Raw genomic sequence first — 17,692 nt, forward strand, 5'->3', positions numbered from 1 at the left:
GTAATTACAATAAATGTATTTACTTCTCTTAAAGATCTCCTTTATATCTCTCGCCTAATTTCTATTTCAGTTCTCTTGTATTTCAGTTATTTTATACATAGAAATACACAATCAAAGAAGTTACAACTACACGGGCCATGTAAGTACTGGCTGCATATTTATGTACAGAGAAATTAGATAAAATGGTAATTCAGCTTCACCAGCAACAGCATGCTAATGGCCCAGCATCATTAATGGGATCTAGCTGGTTGGCCAGAACTGCTGGTTGAGAGGCTTTCTAGCCCTCTCAGAGCGTACATTGATTTAATACTTTTTATTAGAGAATGGAACGAGGGGTGGGGATGAACTTTTACATTATTTTTTTTATTTGGATCTAAACTGCCTTTGAAAAAAACAATAAAAAATAAGACATCCAAAATTATATCTGCAGTAGAAAAAGTGGAAGAATGAGAATTCAAACCATCAATGTAAAAATCACATTCAATTTTATGCCACTCCTTTGAGACCAGGTATGCCTTTCTCCGGCTGATTATCCCAGACATAGACACCAGACCTCAGCGATGCGGGCTCCCCGCAAAGCTCTCTGAAGTCTGGCGGTGTAGTCTCTGGAATCTCCACCCTCTGTGGTGCAAGCTGTTGTCGGATTATACTGATATCCCAGTCAAAGTGGCTCTCATCAATGCAAAATCCATATCCAATAAGACTTTTATCCTCTTGCTTATTTCTTACTGGTGACAGAAATCTAGTTTAACACAGGTGATCTCGCTCCACTTGCTGAACTCTGTTCCAACTATTGTAACTTTTTTCAGAACTCCTAGACCCTCCAGCCGCGGCGGGGGGCCTAGCCGCTGTGTTTAACACTTAAACTGCCATATACTGAACGCTGAACATTTCCCAAGCTTCGAGGTGCAATTAATTAAAGGAGGTTGGGTCAATCCCCTCTTAATTTCTCTTGTGTATCGTCTCCAAAAAATATGACTTTGACTTCCTCTTAAACACATTTCCCATCAACTTCTGATTCTTGGAAATTTTAATATTCATGTCTGCTGTCCTGCTAAGCCTCTTGTAAGTGTATTTATTTATCTGGTTGAGTCTTTAAATCTTGCTCTGCTTTCCACCGGATCTACTCACAACCTAGGCCCTCAGCTGACAGTAGTGTTAGTGTCTGGTTTTCTGATCTGCAATATGGAAATAATTGATGCTTATCTTTCAGATCATTGTGCTGTTATATTTGATACATTACATTACAGTTAATTTAGCTGACGCTTTTGTCCAAATCGACTTACAATAAGTGCAAACAATCATGAGGATACAACTCCGAACAACAAGAATCTTGTAAGTGCATTGGCTTCAAATTAGTTTAATTCTTTAAGTGCAATACAATAGCTTAAAAAAAAGCCAAATGAGATGACAAGAGCCTGGACAAGAACCTGCGTCGCATTCTGAGTCAGTCGGGGACGTATCCTCCTGATGTTGTACAAAGTGTGTCTGCAGGAGCGGGTTGTTGCAGCGATGTTGGCTCTGAAGGACAGTTGGTCGTCCAGTGTCACACCCAGATTCCTTGCAGTCCGAGTCGGGGAAACAACCCAGGAGCCGATGTTGATGGTAAGGTCTTGGATGGGAGAGCCGTTCCCCAGAAGGAAGGTTGTCAAGGTTGAGTTTCAAGTGGTGTGCGGCCATCCACTGAGAGATGTCTGCCAAACAAGTCGAGATCTGTGACTCCATCTGGGTTTCAGATCTGGGAAAAGACAGAATCAGTTGAGTGTCATCTGCGTAGCTGTGGTAGGAGAAGCCATGAGAGTGAATGACAAAGCTGAGTTAGTTAGTGTACAGAGAAAAGAGGAGGGGACCCAGGACGGAGCCCTGAGGAACCCCAGTGGTGAGTTGACGAGGGTCCGACAGAGACCGTCTCCAAGTTACCTTGTATGTGCAGTCCTGTAGGTAGGATTTGAACAGGGAGAGAGCATAGCCTGAGACTCCCATTTCTTGGAGGGTATAGAGGAGAATCTGGTGGTTCAGTGTTTTGAACGCAGCAGAAAGGTCCAGAAGGATGACACCAGAGGAAGGCAGTCTCAGTTGAGTGGCTGCTTTGAAACCAGATTGGTGCCATCAAGAAGGTTGTCCTGGTAAAGGTAATACAAGAGTTGATAAAAGACTGCTCGTTCAAGTGTTTTGGAAAGAAATGGGAGAAGAGAGACAGGTCTGTAGTTGTTCACTTCAAAAGGGTCGAGTGTGAGTTTCTTTAAGAGAGGGTTCACTCTTGCCTCTTTAAGATTCTTTGGAAAGCAACTAGTTATTAAGGAAGTGTTGATGAGATGGGTGAGAAAAGAAAGAAAGTCAGGACCCATAGACCACAGAAGGTGAAAGGGGATAGGGTCCAGAGGGCAGGTGGTTGGACAGGCAGAGGTAACAAGGGTTAGAATTTCATTAGGAGAGAGGGGGAGATAAAAGGTAGAGTGGGGGAAAGTGATGAGGATGGTGAGCAGCTGATGTCAGTTGATAAGTTGGGAAATGAAAGCGGATGTCATCTATTTTTTTTACAAAGTGGTTGACAAAGTGAGATGTAGGAGGGAAGAAGGAAAGTGGTGGGCAAGGAGGGTGGAGAAGCTAAAATAGAGTTTCTTGAGGTTGGAGAAAGAGAATTACAAATGTTGTTGGAAGAAAGCACTTTTTGCTTCAGAAATAGAGGAAGAGAATGAAGAGAGAAGAGTTTGAAAGGTCAGGAGGTTGTCAGGGTGTTTTGATTTCAACCATTTTCTTTCAGCTGCCCGTAGGATGGTTCTGTCACCACATACTGAGTCATCCAAACGGAGCAAGAGGGGACTGGCAAACCTGCTGCAAGGAGAGAGGACAGAGGGAGTCCAGAGAGGAGGACAGAGTAGAGAGGAGAGTGTCTGTGGCAGAGTTGTCAAGCATGAGTGAGAAGGAGTCAGGTGAAGGAAGGGCCGAGAGGACAGCTGAAGCAAGAGAAAGAGCGAAGGTTATGGCGGACAGGTACAGTATTTGGGGAGATAGGTTTGTTAGATCGGGAGAGAGGAGGATATGAAAAACTATCAGAGATGTGAAACAGGGTTATGGAGAGGTTTGAGGTAGAACAGTTTCTAGTGAGTATGAAGTCAAGGTTATTGCCAGCTTTGTGAGTAGGTGGGGACAGGGAGAGAGCACAAGAATATAGGAGAGATAATAGCTCTGTTGACTTCAGTGACTGGATGTTGAAGTCACCGAGAAGTACGAGGAGAGGGCAATTTTCAGGGATGTTAGATTGGAGAACGACCAATTTCTTCGAAAGAACTCCCCTTAAGGACCTGGAGGACGGTAGAGAACAACACTGTTTAATGTAACCGGCTTAGTTACAGTGACAGCATGAAATTCGAAAGACAAGTGGGTCAAGTGTGGTAATGGATAAAGAGAAAAACTCCATTTGGGGGAGATCAGCAGACCAGTGCCGCCTCCTCTGCCAGTGGGTCTGGGTGAGTGGGTGAAGGAGTAGGCTATTGAGAGAGCAGCAGGGGTGGATATGTTATCAGGTGTGATCCAAGTCTCAGTGATAGCAAGGAAGTTGAGGGATTGCTGAGAGGCGCAGCCAGAGATGAACTTGCGAGTAGCTGACCGGCAGTTACACAGGCCTCCTGTGACGATGTGTTGGGTATGGGAGGAGCTGTGGGGACAAACCACAGCAAGCAAAACAAGATACTTAGCCCATTAGTGTTGTCTGTGCACTTCCACTTTACTCCTTTATCTTTGTCTTCCATAGTCTTCGTCTGATGAGGCTGCAACTGGAGCTGCTGCTCCAAACAAATGCTGTTTCCTTCAATTAAGACTTGATTACTTGGGTGGCTACAGCTGTGTTAGCCACACCCACTGTAATCAATCCAGCAAATGGACAAACAAAGAACACTTTTAGAACACCAATTAAAAGCAAATACACTTTAACTTAGTAAACAATATTCTCAGAGTTTAGTAGAAGATCTTCCAAGATTCAGATGCACACTTTCTCTGTCTTTTTCTCCAACTAAGCTTCATCTCACCTCACTACATTAACTCTTTGACTCAAGGTTGAGGACATTACAATGAACAACCTCCCCCCACACGTGACCTAGCTGTCTTGGTGGTCTGTTCGTCCAAATTGGACTGTTTCCGACCCATCACCCTCCCTTACAGAGAATGTTTCCTCCATGAAACCTACTACCTGCCCCCTTGACAGTGTCTCCACTGCCCTTCTGAAGGATGTCTTTGACATTACTGGCCCCAGCATACTCTCCACGATCAACAGCTCTCTGGCCACTGGTACTGTTCCAACTTGCTAGAAACATTCAGTGGTCCAGCCACTCAAAACTCAATTTAGACCCAATTTTAGTAATTCCAGACCTATTTCTAAACTTCCCTTCCTTTCAAAGGTTCTCAAATAGGTTATTCTCAATCATTGTTTGCCCTATCTACACCAAAATAACATCTTGGAAAGATTTCTGTCAGGTTTTAGGGCATACCATAGCACAGTCTGCCTTGGTGAAATGGTGCAATGACCTGCTCTTCTCTATCAACTCTGGTGATTGTGCCATCTTGATTCTACTTGATCTGAGCACGGAGTTTGATACTGTGGATTATGACATTTTAATAGATAGTTTCAATGATCTTAAGAAAGTCATCCACACCTAGACTAATGCAACTCCCTGTATACTGGGATCAGTCAGTCATCCCTGTCCCACATGCAAGTGGTCCAGAACGCCGCAGCCAGGCTTCTGACAGTTACCCGGAAGAGGGACCATAATACCCCCGTTGTGGCATCTCTCTACTGGCTGCCAGTGCGGTTCAGAATCTTTTTAAGCTTCTGCTGTTTGTGTATAATGCCGCAAATGGGTGCTTAGTGCTTAGTTCACTCCTGTCCTCTCCTCCGCTCTGCCTGCTGGGCTCGGAAGGACACTATCCTCCCGCTGGCACGTCGCCATGTCCACCAGCGCATGGCTCTGCTGCTGATGTAGGGCGGCGGTGCCCTCCTGCAGTGCAGCCAGACGCTAGAGGACCAGCCCCAGCGGGCTCTGCGAAGTTCCCTCCTCTGTGAAGTTCCCTCCTCTGTCATGCCCCTTTCAGGCACCAGTTGTGGAGGACTCCTGTCTACAGTCAGGTAAATTACGGAAGGAGATGAGGGATGGGGCAACAAGCAAGCTTTAATGTCAACAATGATCACAACAGACAGGAGCTTCTCTTGCTCTGCTGCTTGGCTTCCTCGTCTGGGACACAGCCTACTGCAAAAAGGAACAGAACCAGGCCATCACCATGCTTTTATTATGTGACTGATTACCTGATTCCGTTTAGCTGTATGGCCTCCAGCTGGGACCCTCCCAGCTCTCAGCAGCCGGCACCCAAACCACACCGTACTGCCACAGCAGCCTAATGCAACGCCACCCTTTTAACCATGACCACAATAATACACATGTTATTGAATTTCCAGATTTCTGACAACGGCACCAAAAATTGAGCATCATGAATTCCGTGAAGCTAGAAATTATGGCAGGGTTTTTGTATTGGGCGTACCAGTACAATATAATGCAGACCAGTCCAGTGAAATGGCCACTGGGTGTATTTTGCCTGAAGACCTTTTTAAACAACTACATTGCCTTCAATTACATCTTAAGAGTCTTGGTACCATTCATATGCAGTGTTCTTATATAATTATACATCTAAGGGCAAATTCAAGCCCAAATAGTGAAATTGAGCTTTAATCCAGTTCCTCTTAGCACTGATCATTGGAAATTTAAAAGAAAGAAAATTAATTACAGCTTTTAAGAGTCACACAGCTGATGTCCCAGTTTCACCTCCTCTCCACAGTCTCCTGTTCTTCTATTTTCCCGGCCTTTTATTCACATCTTTACTCTGCCGCTTCTCTGCCCCCTTGCCCCTCTCCTGTCTAACTAATTGTCAAAGTTCTTGTTAGCTTTACGCTAAAATATGTCTCTCTGCAGCAAAAGCCACCCAGTGATATGGAAAGCACCCTCAGTCAGGATTATACCGCTGATGAGAATGAGTGAGTAGATGTGTGTGTGTGTTGAGGAGAAATCTGCTCCTGAATTTGTTGTTCACTGATGCGTTCTCCTCCCTCCACCTCCTTCTCTTTAGCTCGACAATTTCTCGGCTTTCCTAAAAATCGAGCCTTCTTTCTCTTGTCCACGTTCCAATCACATAAACAGTGATTTGCATTCAAACATCCCAGGTATTAAGAAAACTGATTTCACAACATTAATAGACCCCTTAAAAATGCCCACTTATTTCCTCCACAAATTACTTCCCATAATCCTAATCAACTAAACCCGTCTGCTGATTGCTCCCTTTCTGCGGGGACAAATACAAATGTTTGGAATCAATACGAGCACTCTTGGCCTACCTGTAGGATTGTTGGGGTAACAGCCAATAGCAGCGGGCCGACAGGCTGTAAAGGGTTGATAAGCATTTCTCATTATTGAACCCCATTCACATATCTGGCAGCCACACACGCACATGTGCACGCGTGCACACGCACACACAAACACACACACACACACACACACACACACACACACACACACACACACACACACACACACACACACTCTCTCAGAGTAATAGATGTCCTCCAAACCATATTCCCATTGCAACAATAGATATAAATAAATTACATTACAGGTGATTTAAATAAGTAAATCATTGGTGTGTGCATCTATTGACTATGCATGTGTGTGTGACAAAACAGAAAGCATCTGGAAAGCAACAAACTGACACCTAGGAATGACACAATAACAGGAAAGCCTGCTTATACTGCAGTAAATACCAGTTTGATAAAGCTCATAATTGCTTGCTGTTGTCGCCAATAGACGTTTGGGTTCTCAGTGGTCATTTTTGAGGGCAATATTTGTTATCAGACAAACACAAACATTCAGTGTCTATCAGGGAATGTTGGCGTGTTTGTGACAATGTTATGAGTTGCCACAAGCAAATGCATGTATGCAGTTCTTGCGCCTGATGCTACAGAAAGTCATGCAGCCTAATAATAATAATAATAATAATAATAATAATAATAATAATAATAATAGGTATTATTTGTATAGCACTTTTCATACAAGAATTGCAGCCCAAAGTGCTTCATAGCAAAAACATAACAATTAGTACAAGGACAGAATAAGAGCATTTACAGTACAATAATCACAGTGTAGATGTAAATGAGTCTGAAGTACCATTATAAAAATAACCAAATTAAAATAGCAGATAAAATAGCAGATAAAATTGCAGATAAAATTGCAGAATTAAAATTGTATAAAAATAGCAGAATTAAAATAGCAGATAAAATAGCAGCCTTTACACATTCTTTGACATTTTCATAATCCCTTTGTCTGTACTTTCATCTATATTTGTCTTTGCAAATGATCCACATACTTTCTTCCTGTCCCTGTTATCTGCTACCTTCTCCCATAACATAAACTGTCTTTTATGTTCTTCCATTGTTTTCAACGCTTCAGATTTAATCTTTCTCTCTGAGATTACTTTTTCCTCTTGCTCTCTCAACCTTACTTTTAACTTTCTTACTTCCTCAACACTAAATGATCCTCCTTCAGGAAAACCAAGTTTAAAAATGTATGAAATCATTTAAATTAGTTTAAAGTGGCTAAGATAAAAAATATATAAAATATCACCATTTTACACTAAAGTAAAGAGATATGTTTTTAGCTTACTTTTGAAGATATTGAGCGAGTTTGCCTCCCTAATGTCTGGAGGTAAAGTGTTCCATAGCTTTGGTGCATAATTGCTAAAGACTGCATCCCCAATTTTCTTTTGGATGTTTCTGGGAACATTTAATAAACCAGTAGTGGATGATCGTAATGTTCTTGGGGGCACATAGTTTATTAAAGAGTTGACAGTGTAACTTGGTGCGGTTCCGTTTGGCGTCCTCAGATGTTCAGGGAGAGCATTCCACAGTCTGGGAACGGCAGAGCAGAAGGCACATCTCCCATGGTTTTGAGCTTGGTTCTGGGGGGAAGGAGGAGGTTAGCCTTTACAGAACGGAGGTTTCTTGTGGAGGTTTGCGGGGTGAGCAGTTCTCTGAGGTAGGATGGAGCATTTCCGTGAATGCACTGATGGGTGTAAAGGGAGATTTTATAATCAATCCTGAGTGAGACTGGGAGCCAGTGCAGTGTTTTGAGTATGGGTGTGATGTGTTCGTACTTTCGCACTCTCATCAGGATCCTAGCAGCGCTGTTTTGGATGTATTGTAGCTTCTGGATGTTTTTGCTAGGAATCCCGATGAGAAGTGCATTGCAGTAGTCAAGTCTGGAGGAGACAAATGCATGGACAAGCTTTTCAGCATCTGACAGAGAGAGTGTGGAGCGGAGTTTGGCAATATTTTTGAGGTGGTAGAAGGAGTTCTTGCATGTTTGTCTGATGTGGGCCTCAAAGGTCAGGTGAGGATCCATTTTAACACCCAGATTGGTGACTGTTGATGAGAGTGGAATGTTCTGACCGGAGAAGGTGATGCAGGTTATGGAGGAGGACTGGACCTGATGTGGGGTGCCAACTAGAAGGGCTTTGGTTTTTGAGCTGTTTAATTGGAGGAAGTTGTGCTTCATCCATGCCTCTATCTCCTCCAGGCAGGTGGTTAATGTGGATGATGGCAGAGGTGCAGAGGGGGTTGGGTTAGTTCTGATTTAGAGTTGTGTGTCATCAGCATAGCAATGGAACGATATTCCATGCCGATTGATGACACGACCAAGGGGTGACATGTAGATGTTGAAAAGAGTGGGGCCCAGGACAGATCCTTGAGGGACACCACAGGTGACACAGTGTGTTTGTGATTTTGACACTCCCAAGGTGACGTGCTCAGTCTTCCCAGTGAGATATGAGGTGAACCAGTTTAGGGCCGAGTGAGTCCAATTGTGGAGTGAAGACGGTTGAGGAGGATGCCATGATCAACGGTATCAAATGCTGCAGTTAGATCAAGGAGGATGAGGAGAGATGGAGATCCGGCGTCAGCTGTCATCAGAAGATCGTTGGTGACCCTAACCAGGGCAGTTTCTGTACTGTGGCCTGGGCGAAAACCAGACTGGAATTTTTCAAAGAGGTTATTGAAGTTGAGATGGTCCTGAATCTGAGTGGCAATGATGAATGATGTGAATCACAATGACAAATGTAGATACACAAGTATGTCAGCCTTTATATGGCATATTGCAAATGTTACTGGGATATACTATATATACTAAGGAAGCTCCAGTATCACTTTTCCCTCTTCCGTAACAGATTGTAAAAACATGGTATTGGCAAGTTTTTGTCTCAGTACTGATACAGGGTGTGATACCATTCTACCTTTTCTTTTACTAATTAAGAATTCAAAGATTGCATTCATCTCTATGAGGATCTCGTCTGGTCCCAGAGACCTCTAAATCACAGCTCACATCTGATTTGTTCAGTGGTCCTTATGAAACAGATAGCGAGAAACAAAATGCCAATTCTATCTGATAGTGTTTCGTCATTGTAGAAAAAAACACACGTTACTAATAACATTAACGATGAACCGATCTATTCAAGTGTCTCAGTATGCCATGAGAGTGTGACTGTGAGCCAACATGCACAACACCAGAACCCCGAAACTGAAGCAGCAACATGGAATTCAGCCATCATTCATTTCCTTTTTACACCTGTGCTTTTCCAACTGTGACATGTCAACATTTCTTCCTTGAAAAAGGCGACTGGTGATTTGATTCATTTGGTAACATTTTATAATTACAATAATGATAAACATACATTGGTACTTAATTAAATGTATTTTATTGTTAACAATGAAAAGATCATTAAAAAATGTACAAATTATTAGTAATGCTATAATTTGTGTAATTTTTTCATTTGTCTTTTGTAATATGAAATAATAAGATCAATTATTTATTGTATCATAGCTGAGAAGATATGATACAATTACTTTCTGATTACATTCGTTTTTTGATGTACTTAAAAAAAGAAATTAACATTTGAAGAGTCAGAGCTCTTCTTTGATTTTGCGTGACGTCAGTTAGAATTGGTTAGGTCAGAGCTATTTCTTTTTAAAACACAAAAATGTGAAATTATCAGCTCTCTTATCGGTATCGGCCATGAGAAGCAGGTAATAATCGGTTATAGGAAGAAAATAATCTATATCATGCATCCCTAGTTTTAGTTTTTCCATGTTAGGTTTCAGTATTTGTGTTTTTGTTTGATCACTGTTCTGCAGTGGGTAGGCTCTGTCAGAAAAGGTGATGTCACATGCTTGCACAATTTAGCAACATTTGAAATAAAATGTGAGGGTTGGGGTTTCTAGCGTATATATCTTTCGTATAAACTCTTAGTAAGTAATAACTATGGAGGTTTTTTTCAAACTGTATTATTTATTCCTATTGTCTTATTTAGTAATACATATGGAAGGTGATAATGCAATGCTTAAACCACATTTTCAGGGGCTTTATTGGTTATTTTAACCACATGTAAGTATGTGAGACTAGACCTGGAGTCCTTGAAAATCCCTGAAGCTCAACAATTTGAGCCTCGGCTTGTTCATTCTGCACAGTGAGAGAGAGAGAAGGCTACAGTTGTGAGGGGGTTGAGACCATTGTTCGGGTAAAGTGAGACAAATGAGACCCTGGAGAGTACTACTTAGCCACTCATAAAGGTCAGATATGGAGCCACACCAATGGATGCTAATCCTGACCCCGGGGACTGTGTGCACACGCGTCTGTGGATGCATTTGTTTCACAGCCCTGTGACATTTAAACCTGAATGAGCATACAATCCTGAGTGTACGTGTTTGTATGACAATTTGGCTGGAAAGCAGTGGGCTTTGGTGCCAACAGAGGTTTAATTATAAATGGCCTTGGGGGCAATTAAAACATCAGAGGCTATTGTCTCATGTTGACAACTCCAAGCAGTTAATACTGTAACAATTTTGATTATGCTGTTTAACATACTTTTAGATACTGCAGAATGCTTTCTATGAATTAAATAAAACACTTTAAAAACCTGCATTTGTTATAATATAGTATTTCTTATATAAAATAATGTTTTTAGTATTATGTTCTCTACTAAGATTTCACCTTAAAGCAGATATCATTATGAGGCACCACTGTACGTCAGCCATTATGTAGGCTAGTCACACACTCTAATTGGTACTGTACTAATAACACACTGGCAGGCTGAAAACATCCAATCCTTTCCCCTTGTGTTGGAGCGTTAAGCTCGTCGGCAGGTCACACTGATTGGGGTCCCTGAGAGCCGGTGAGAATGCAATTTGTGAGTTTTAGCTGAATGTTGTGGAGATAAGGACTGACGGGTCACAGCAACAGTTCAGCACAAGTGTAATGAGCAGAGAGGAATTCACAATTATGTTAATGCATGTGTCTTTTGTGTACGTGACAGAGACAGAGACAGAGAACTGTGCAAGTCCTTACTATGATTAATGCCTTCGCTGGTCATACTGCACCATTCTTGCTTTAGAGAACATTAAGTTTCTCTTAAATATAGATATTCAGTTTTTATGCGTTCTAATAACCAAAGCCAAGTTCTCCTGGTAATATCTTCAAAAGATAAACCGTAAAACTGTTCATGACCTTTGCAGAAAGGCTCGGTGGACGCAGAGGAGAGACCCGGGATAATTCTAGAGAACAATGAGCACACATTCTGGCTTGAACCTGTAAAACTCATGCGAAAGTCATGGATGCAAGATAATAAAGACAGAAAGCATAATAAAGAATCTATTATTTTTAGCTAAACGTTGACCAGTTTAATCCAGACCGAAACATCTCAACAAAGACATGTGTGATCCCCAGAGGATAAAGTCTACTGACTTTCGTTTAGCGCCACATGAGGTTAACATTTGTCACTTTGAGGGAAATTTCTCATGTACTGGATGGCCATTAAAATTTGTACCGACATGCATGCCATCTTTAGAATGATTTATAAAACTTAAGACATTCCCATCACCCATCCTCAGTAAATAGTATAGTATATATTGTTGATAATTATAAACAGCTTCAAGCCACTTAGAAAATGCAATTTAAAGCAGCCATTTATACAAGAGGGTAATGTAGTAAACAGAATTAATAAATTGCTTCAAAGATTTTGATAAATTATTTATCCTTGAGAATAACCACCTGTCACACAGACGAACAAGTCTCCTCAAAATGAGGGAATAACTCCATCTTGTGGTGCAGAGAAGAAGTGCCAGTTCAATGATGGTGGTGAATAACACAATGTCAAACAGGACATTTGACTACATGATGCGAAATGCAAGAACACAGAAGCCCTGCAACATAAAAAGGTTTTATGTTCATGTTGTTTTGACGCTTCTTTCTTTCTTTCATCTACTTTACCCCCTGAAGCATAAAGTACCATAAAATGAAGAGATGTGACAAAAACAGTCAAACACACAGGTAACTTTAATTCAGGGACTGCTTTAGGAAAGAACAGCTACATCGTTACTAAATGAAACATTTAACCTGAACAAAACCCTTTTTTCTTTGAGTAAAAATATCACAAAAAAAATAAAATATTTAAATTAAAAATCAAATTAATCATTAAAAAAAACTGAGTTGATGGCAGCTGTGCTGCAGAATTGTGACATGTACAGTTAATTCAAAATTACTTTTATTTAAAAATGGACCGCTATGAAGTTGGTACCAATGTAGCAGATATATTTTTAGGAATATAAAAAAAGACATTAAATAATATTAGGATTTTTTACGACCTCTTACAAACATTTGTTGAGTCGTGCAAAAAAAAAAAAAAAGACTATCTTTGCTTTGAACCTTTCATTTAAAAAAACCAAAGTACTACAATATAATGCAACTTAACATGACGTTTTTTTTTGTTTTTTTTTTTAGAAATTCAAAATCTGACTGACAAACTGACAATCAGCTTCTGTAAATGTGAGCTCTTACTCCCCGTTACCTTCATCCTCATCAGCCTCCTTTTTGTCCTGTGGAACATTGTTGTCATTGTCATCTTCGCCTTTCTTCTTCTCTTGTTTGTTTGTCTCCTCTGCATCGTTTTCCTCCTTCTCCTCGTCTTTATTTGTATCCGTTTGTGCTGAATTCACATCAGGCTTTGGTGTGTCCTCTTTGACTACTTCCTGGACATTGTACTTTCTATACAGTGTATAGTCTTTTACCACACTGATGCAACACACAGCCTTGATGACCTCCACAATGATTGTCAGTTCTGGGTTGGTCAAATCAACCTTGTTCTTAGGGTTGAGCTTCCCCACGAGACCTGCAATGGTCAAAAGGTGAAATCATCCTTTTTATTTATTAATTTCATCAGACATTACGATCAGACCAGCAGATAAAAGAGTCTAACACTACCTGCAATTGATTTGATGATTTCGTCTCTCTTGTTGTGGCTGCTGTTGCGGGCCTTGAAGGCGATCTGGTAGGTACCACAGTTTGGGGTTTTGAACCAAGGCTCCAGGAAAGTAGTCAGGTACTTCACCATGTCATCCTGGAAGGCCTTGCATGTTCCAGATACCTGGATGAGACCAAAAAGGATAAAAAACACTGCGGACAACAGTTTGAAGACTAAATTACTTTACCGTTTTATTTATTTTATAGTTGCAGTTGGAGCTATAGTTGTCACTATATCCTGACCGTAGTGCATTAAATAGATAATCTGTGAAAACAAATCATGTTCCTCTGCCTCCACCTAGTGCTGTTAATGACATTCGCAAGATTGCATGGCGCCCAAAGCAAAACAACCAATCAGAGCAGAGGAGCCTCTAACGCACTCACCGCTCTTTTGACGTTCTCCGATCAAACCGTCAAACTAGGCAGCGCCGATTAAATATGGATCGACATTCTGTTCCTGTATCGCCTATTTCTCGTCTGAAATGTTTGTAATGTTTGCAATAAGCAAACAAAATTCAGAACTTCTTTCTATACTGTTAAATCACATGTATTATATTAAACACAGATAGTAAATTTGAGCTTCTCACTGGTAGCATCCGAAGGATCACGCGAGACTTTTTCTTCTTGGTTGTGTGGAGATCAGACAGGATGTGATGAACCAACTTGTCAGACTCTACGACAAAAACAAAAAAACAAAATTGTGGCCACAATAATACTGAAAGTTTAAAATCACATCAATGATTTGTTCATTGACAACAGGGCGTACCCAGATTTTGAGTTTTGATGAAGATGACATTGTTTGCTCCGCTGTCCAAAGCCTGGAAGCGCCTCTCCTGTTTAGCTCCAGATGCTTTCAGCTGTGCCACTTCCTTCTTCAGCGCTACATCCACATCTTCTTCATCCGCTTCCTCCCCTTCACTGCTGCTCCCGTTATCATCTTGCAACTGTGATAATGAGAGGCATGTTCAAGGTTCAATGTGTATCCCGAGCTACCTGCTCCAAACAAATAGGGGGAAGTATTTCACCTCTAAACTGGGTCCATACGATCTTTAATGTTCATATTTTAGTTATATTTATTGTATTCTTTATATTGTGTATTGCATTTGCTCCTGTGTAACTGCAGCAACAGGGAGTCTGCAGTTCCCCCGGTGCTGTGGCTGAACTCGAGCTAACTGTTAACTGAAGCTAAGCCGTTTTCCCCACGACTGCTGACTCGGAGAAACATCCTCCTGGCAGCTGTGAGGACGAGGCGATTTTCTAGTTTCTACCACTTTGAATCCAATAAACAAACTATAAAATAGACACAGAACATGGCTGTAATGTACTTCTTCTCTCTGTACTGAGGGCAGACTGGAGCTACACTGACTCACTATCACCTCTAGAGGAACACGTGGTATTGTTTGGTGTTGAAATTTAAAGTTCATCAGTGTGTCCACATAATCCTCTTTTATCAGACCATTTTTTAATAACTTTTGAAGTCCTGTTACTGGACTACAAGCCAGTAGGCAGAACATCCTACGCTCGATGTTTATCTGAAAGTGCTGTGAATAAATTTAAGGAAGTGATTCCATCAGCACTTAATTCAATACCAGGACTCAATATCAATATAATGGAGGACTCCAATGCTAACTTTAGTCCCTCCCAAATTAATCATCTCGTTGATAGCGCTGCAGCCTCACTGCGAATAACACTCGACTCTGTCGCTCCTCTAATGAAGAAGATCATAAAACAGAAAAAGAAAGCTCCATGGCTTAATTTACAAATCCACAAACTAAAACAAAACAAAAAAGTCGAGGACTTGAAAGTAAATGGCGTTCCACTAAATTGGAAGAATCTCGTTTAGTCTGGTTAGATCATCTTAAAACGTATAAGAAGGCTCTCCGTAATGCCAGAGCAGCTTATTACTCTTCCTTAATAGAAGAAAATAAGAACAACCCCAGGTTTCTTTTCAGCACTGTAGCCAGGCTGACAGAGAGCCACAGCTCTACAGAGCCTTCTGTTCCTATATCTCTCAGTAGTGACGACTTCATGAGCTTCTTTAACCATAAAATTATAATTATTAGAGACAAAATTAATCTCCTCCTGACCTCAATTGGTAATGACTTCAACTGTTGGAATTTTAAAAACATCTGTAACTCCTGAAATATATCTAGACTGTTTTACTCCAATCACCCTTAACCAACTAACTTCAACAATCTCATCGTCTAAGCCATCAACCTGTCTTTTAGACCCGATTCTAAACTGTTTAAAGAAGTTTTACCCTTAATTAACACTTCGTTATTAAATATGATCAACCTGTCTCTATTATCTGGCTACGTACCAAAATCCTTTAAAGTAGCTGTAATAAAACCACTTCTTAAAAAGCCTGGTCTTGATCCAGAGGTTTTAGCCAACTATAGGCCGATATCTAACCTTCCCTTTCTCGCTAAGATCCTTGAGAAAGCAGTTGCAAAACAGTTGTGTGACTTTTTACATAATAATAGTTTATTTGAGGTTTTTCAATCTGGATTTAGAGTTCATCATAGCACAGAGATGGCACTGGTGAAAGTTACCAATGACCTTCTATTGGCATCAGACAAAGGACTCTGTTCTTGTCTTGTTAGACCTCAGTGCTGCTTTCGACACTGTTGATCAGGACATTCTACTACAGACACTGGAACATTGTGTCAAAAGTCAAAAATATGAAATTTGCAATTATATAAAACAACCAATTCTTCAAATTTGACAAGGTGAAACTAGCTAAATGTTGACCATTTTTGGTTGAAAGATTGAATCAAATCAATTCATCCAAACTGTTCATTACTTGTTGTACCAGTTTGTCAGAAGTCAGGAAGTTCCTGGCTAAACACTTTGAGAGAAGTAGTGGGTGTTAACAGATAAAGGGGCCATTACCAGTTTAACTCAAGACTTTTTTTATTTTGCACTGTCCGCCAGTAAACAAGCTTGTTTACAAAGCTTTGGACCTTATTTTAATCTGATTTTAATTTAGAGTAATATTATAGTCTCAGTTTTTAAAGCATTAATCATTGTTTTTAACATTATGTTTTATCCTGGGTGTTTGTTTTATTCTATTCGACTTTTATTTTTAACATTGCAATGTTTATATTGTTGTAACTTTTTAGTATTGCAAAATTGTATTTATTGTTGTATGCATTTCAGATTTTTTATTTTTTTAAAGCATTTTGGGTTGCATGTTTGCACGAAAGGTGCTATATAAATAAAGTTGAGTTGCAACGTGCAACTAAAAATAATAAAATATGCAGTTTAGTTTTCACTTTCCCACTACTGCAAGGGGAAGTTCACTTGCTTCAGTTTGCACAGTAACTTAAGAGCAGGGCTAAAGTAAAACAGGTCTTGGATAAGTAACGTCATACCATGATATTAAAAGTGCTTCTGGACTCACCTTCTCGGGCCCATAGAGCAGGTCGGCGTACTCATTGAGCAGATTGAAGGCCTCCGCGGTGCACTTCCTCTCGTTCATGTTGCATGTGATGAGGATCCCCTGCATGCCCACCTCCAGCTCCCGGGAGCCCTTCCACCGCTTGTTGTGGTGGCCGGACGCATATCGCTTCTTGCCCCGTTTCCTCAAATCGTTGGACACGGCCGACATGTTAGCAGATACGCTTTCGTACGACTCAAAACCTTTGCGTTTCAGCTCAACAGCAGCGCGCTACCTTGTTGTTTTGGTGACTCCCCCTCGGCTTTATTAGCCGTTAGCTTAGCAGTTGAGGCTTCAGGGATTTTAAAGCTGCAGTGACTACAATGTGAAAGCCTAAATGTATGTTCAAATGAGCTGAAGCTGTTTCAGAGGACCGACGTTTCATTCAGTCACAACATAGCACGTTTTTTGGTTGCCCGTACGGCGTGGGAGGAGGGACAAACGTCTTGGACGTTTCGCGAAAAAAACTGTTCGCTTTTGGATTATTAGCAATACATACTGTTAACTCCTAAAAACTGTTAGTGTATATAAGTACTGGACTTAAATATACTATTTAGAATTAGTTGTACTTTATATTTGTCTATTTACATTTTATACTTTTACTCCACATTTTTTAAGTCAACATTGTACTTTTGACTCCACTACATTTATTTTAAAGGTTTAGTTACTTTGCAGATTAACGTTATTTATACATAATACAAATCAATTAAGAAATGATTACATAGCACTTAAGGTTGAGCTACACCGCAGAATATAAATTAAATATAGGCCACTACCAGCTGCAACATTAGTCATGAAAACATTAATGCATTACTAATAATAATCCAGTAATACAATATATACATATACATATATATAAATATACATACAT

The 17,692-nt window shown here is 40.6% G+C and overlaps 1 protein-coding gene across 1 annotated transcript; it reads right to left on the reverse strand.

Moving 5' to 3' along the window:
- Window positions 1–12,401: 12,401 nt before the first annotated feature.
- On the reverse strand, window positions 12,402–17,252 carry thumpd1 (THUMP domain containing 1). Its single transcript, XM_029428643.1, has 5 exons — window positions 16,786–17,252; window positions 14,149–14,326; window positions 13,970–14,055; window positions 13,344–13,506; window positions 12,402–13,251 (listed from the first exon to the last, which is right to left on the reverse strand). Exons 1-5 carry the CDS (start codon window positions 16,990–16,992, stop codon window positions 12,917–12,919), a joined length of 969 nt encoding a protein of 322 aa, XP_029284503.1. The 5' UTR covers window positions 16,993–17,252; the 3' UTR covers window positions 12,402–12,916.
- Window positions 17,253–17,692: the final 440 nt, after the last annotated feature.

Source organism: Cottoperca gobio, chromosome 1 (assembly GCF_900634415.1).
Source record: "Cottoperca gobio chromosome 1, fCotGob3.1, whole genome shotgun sequence".
Lineage (NCBI taxonomy): Eukaryota > Metazoa > Chordata > Actinopteri > Perciformes > Bovichtidae > Cottoperca > Cottoperca gobio.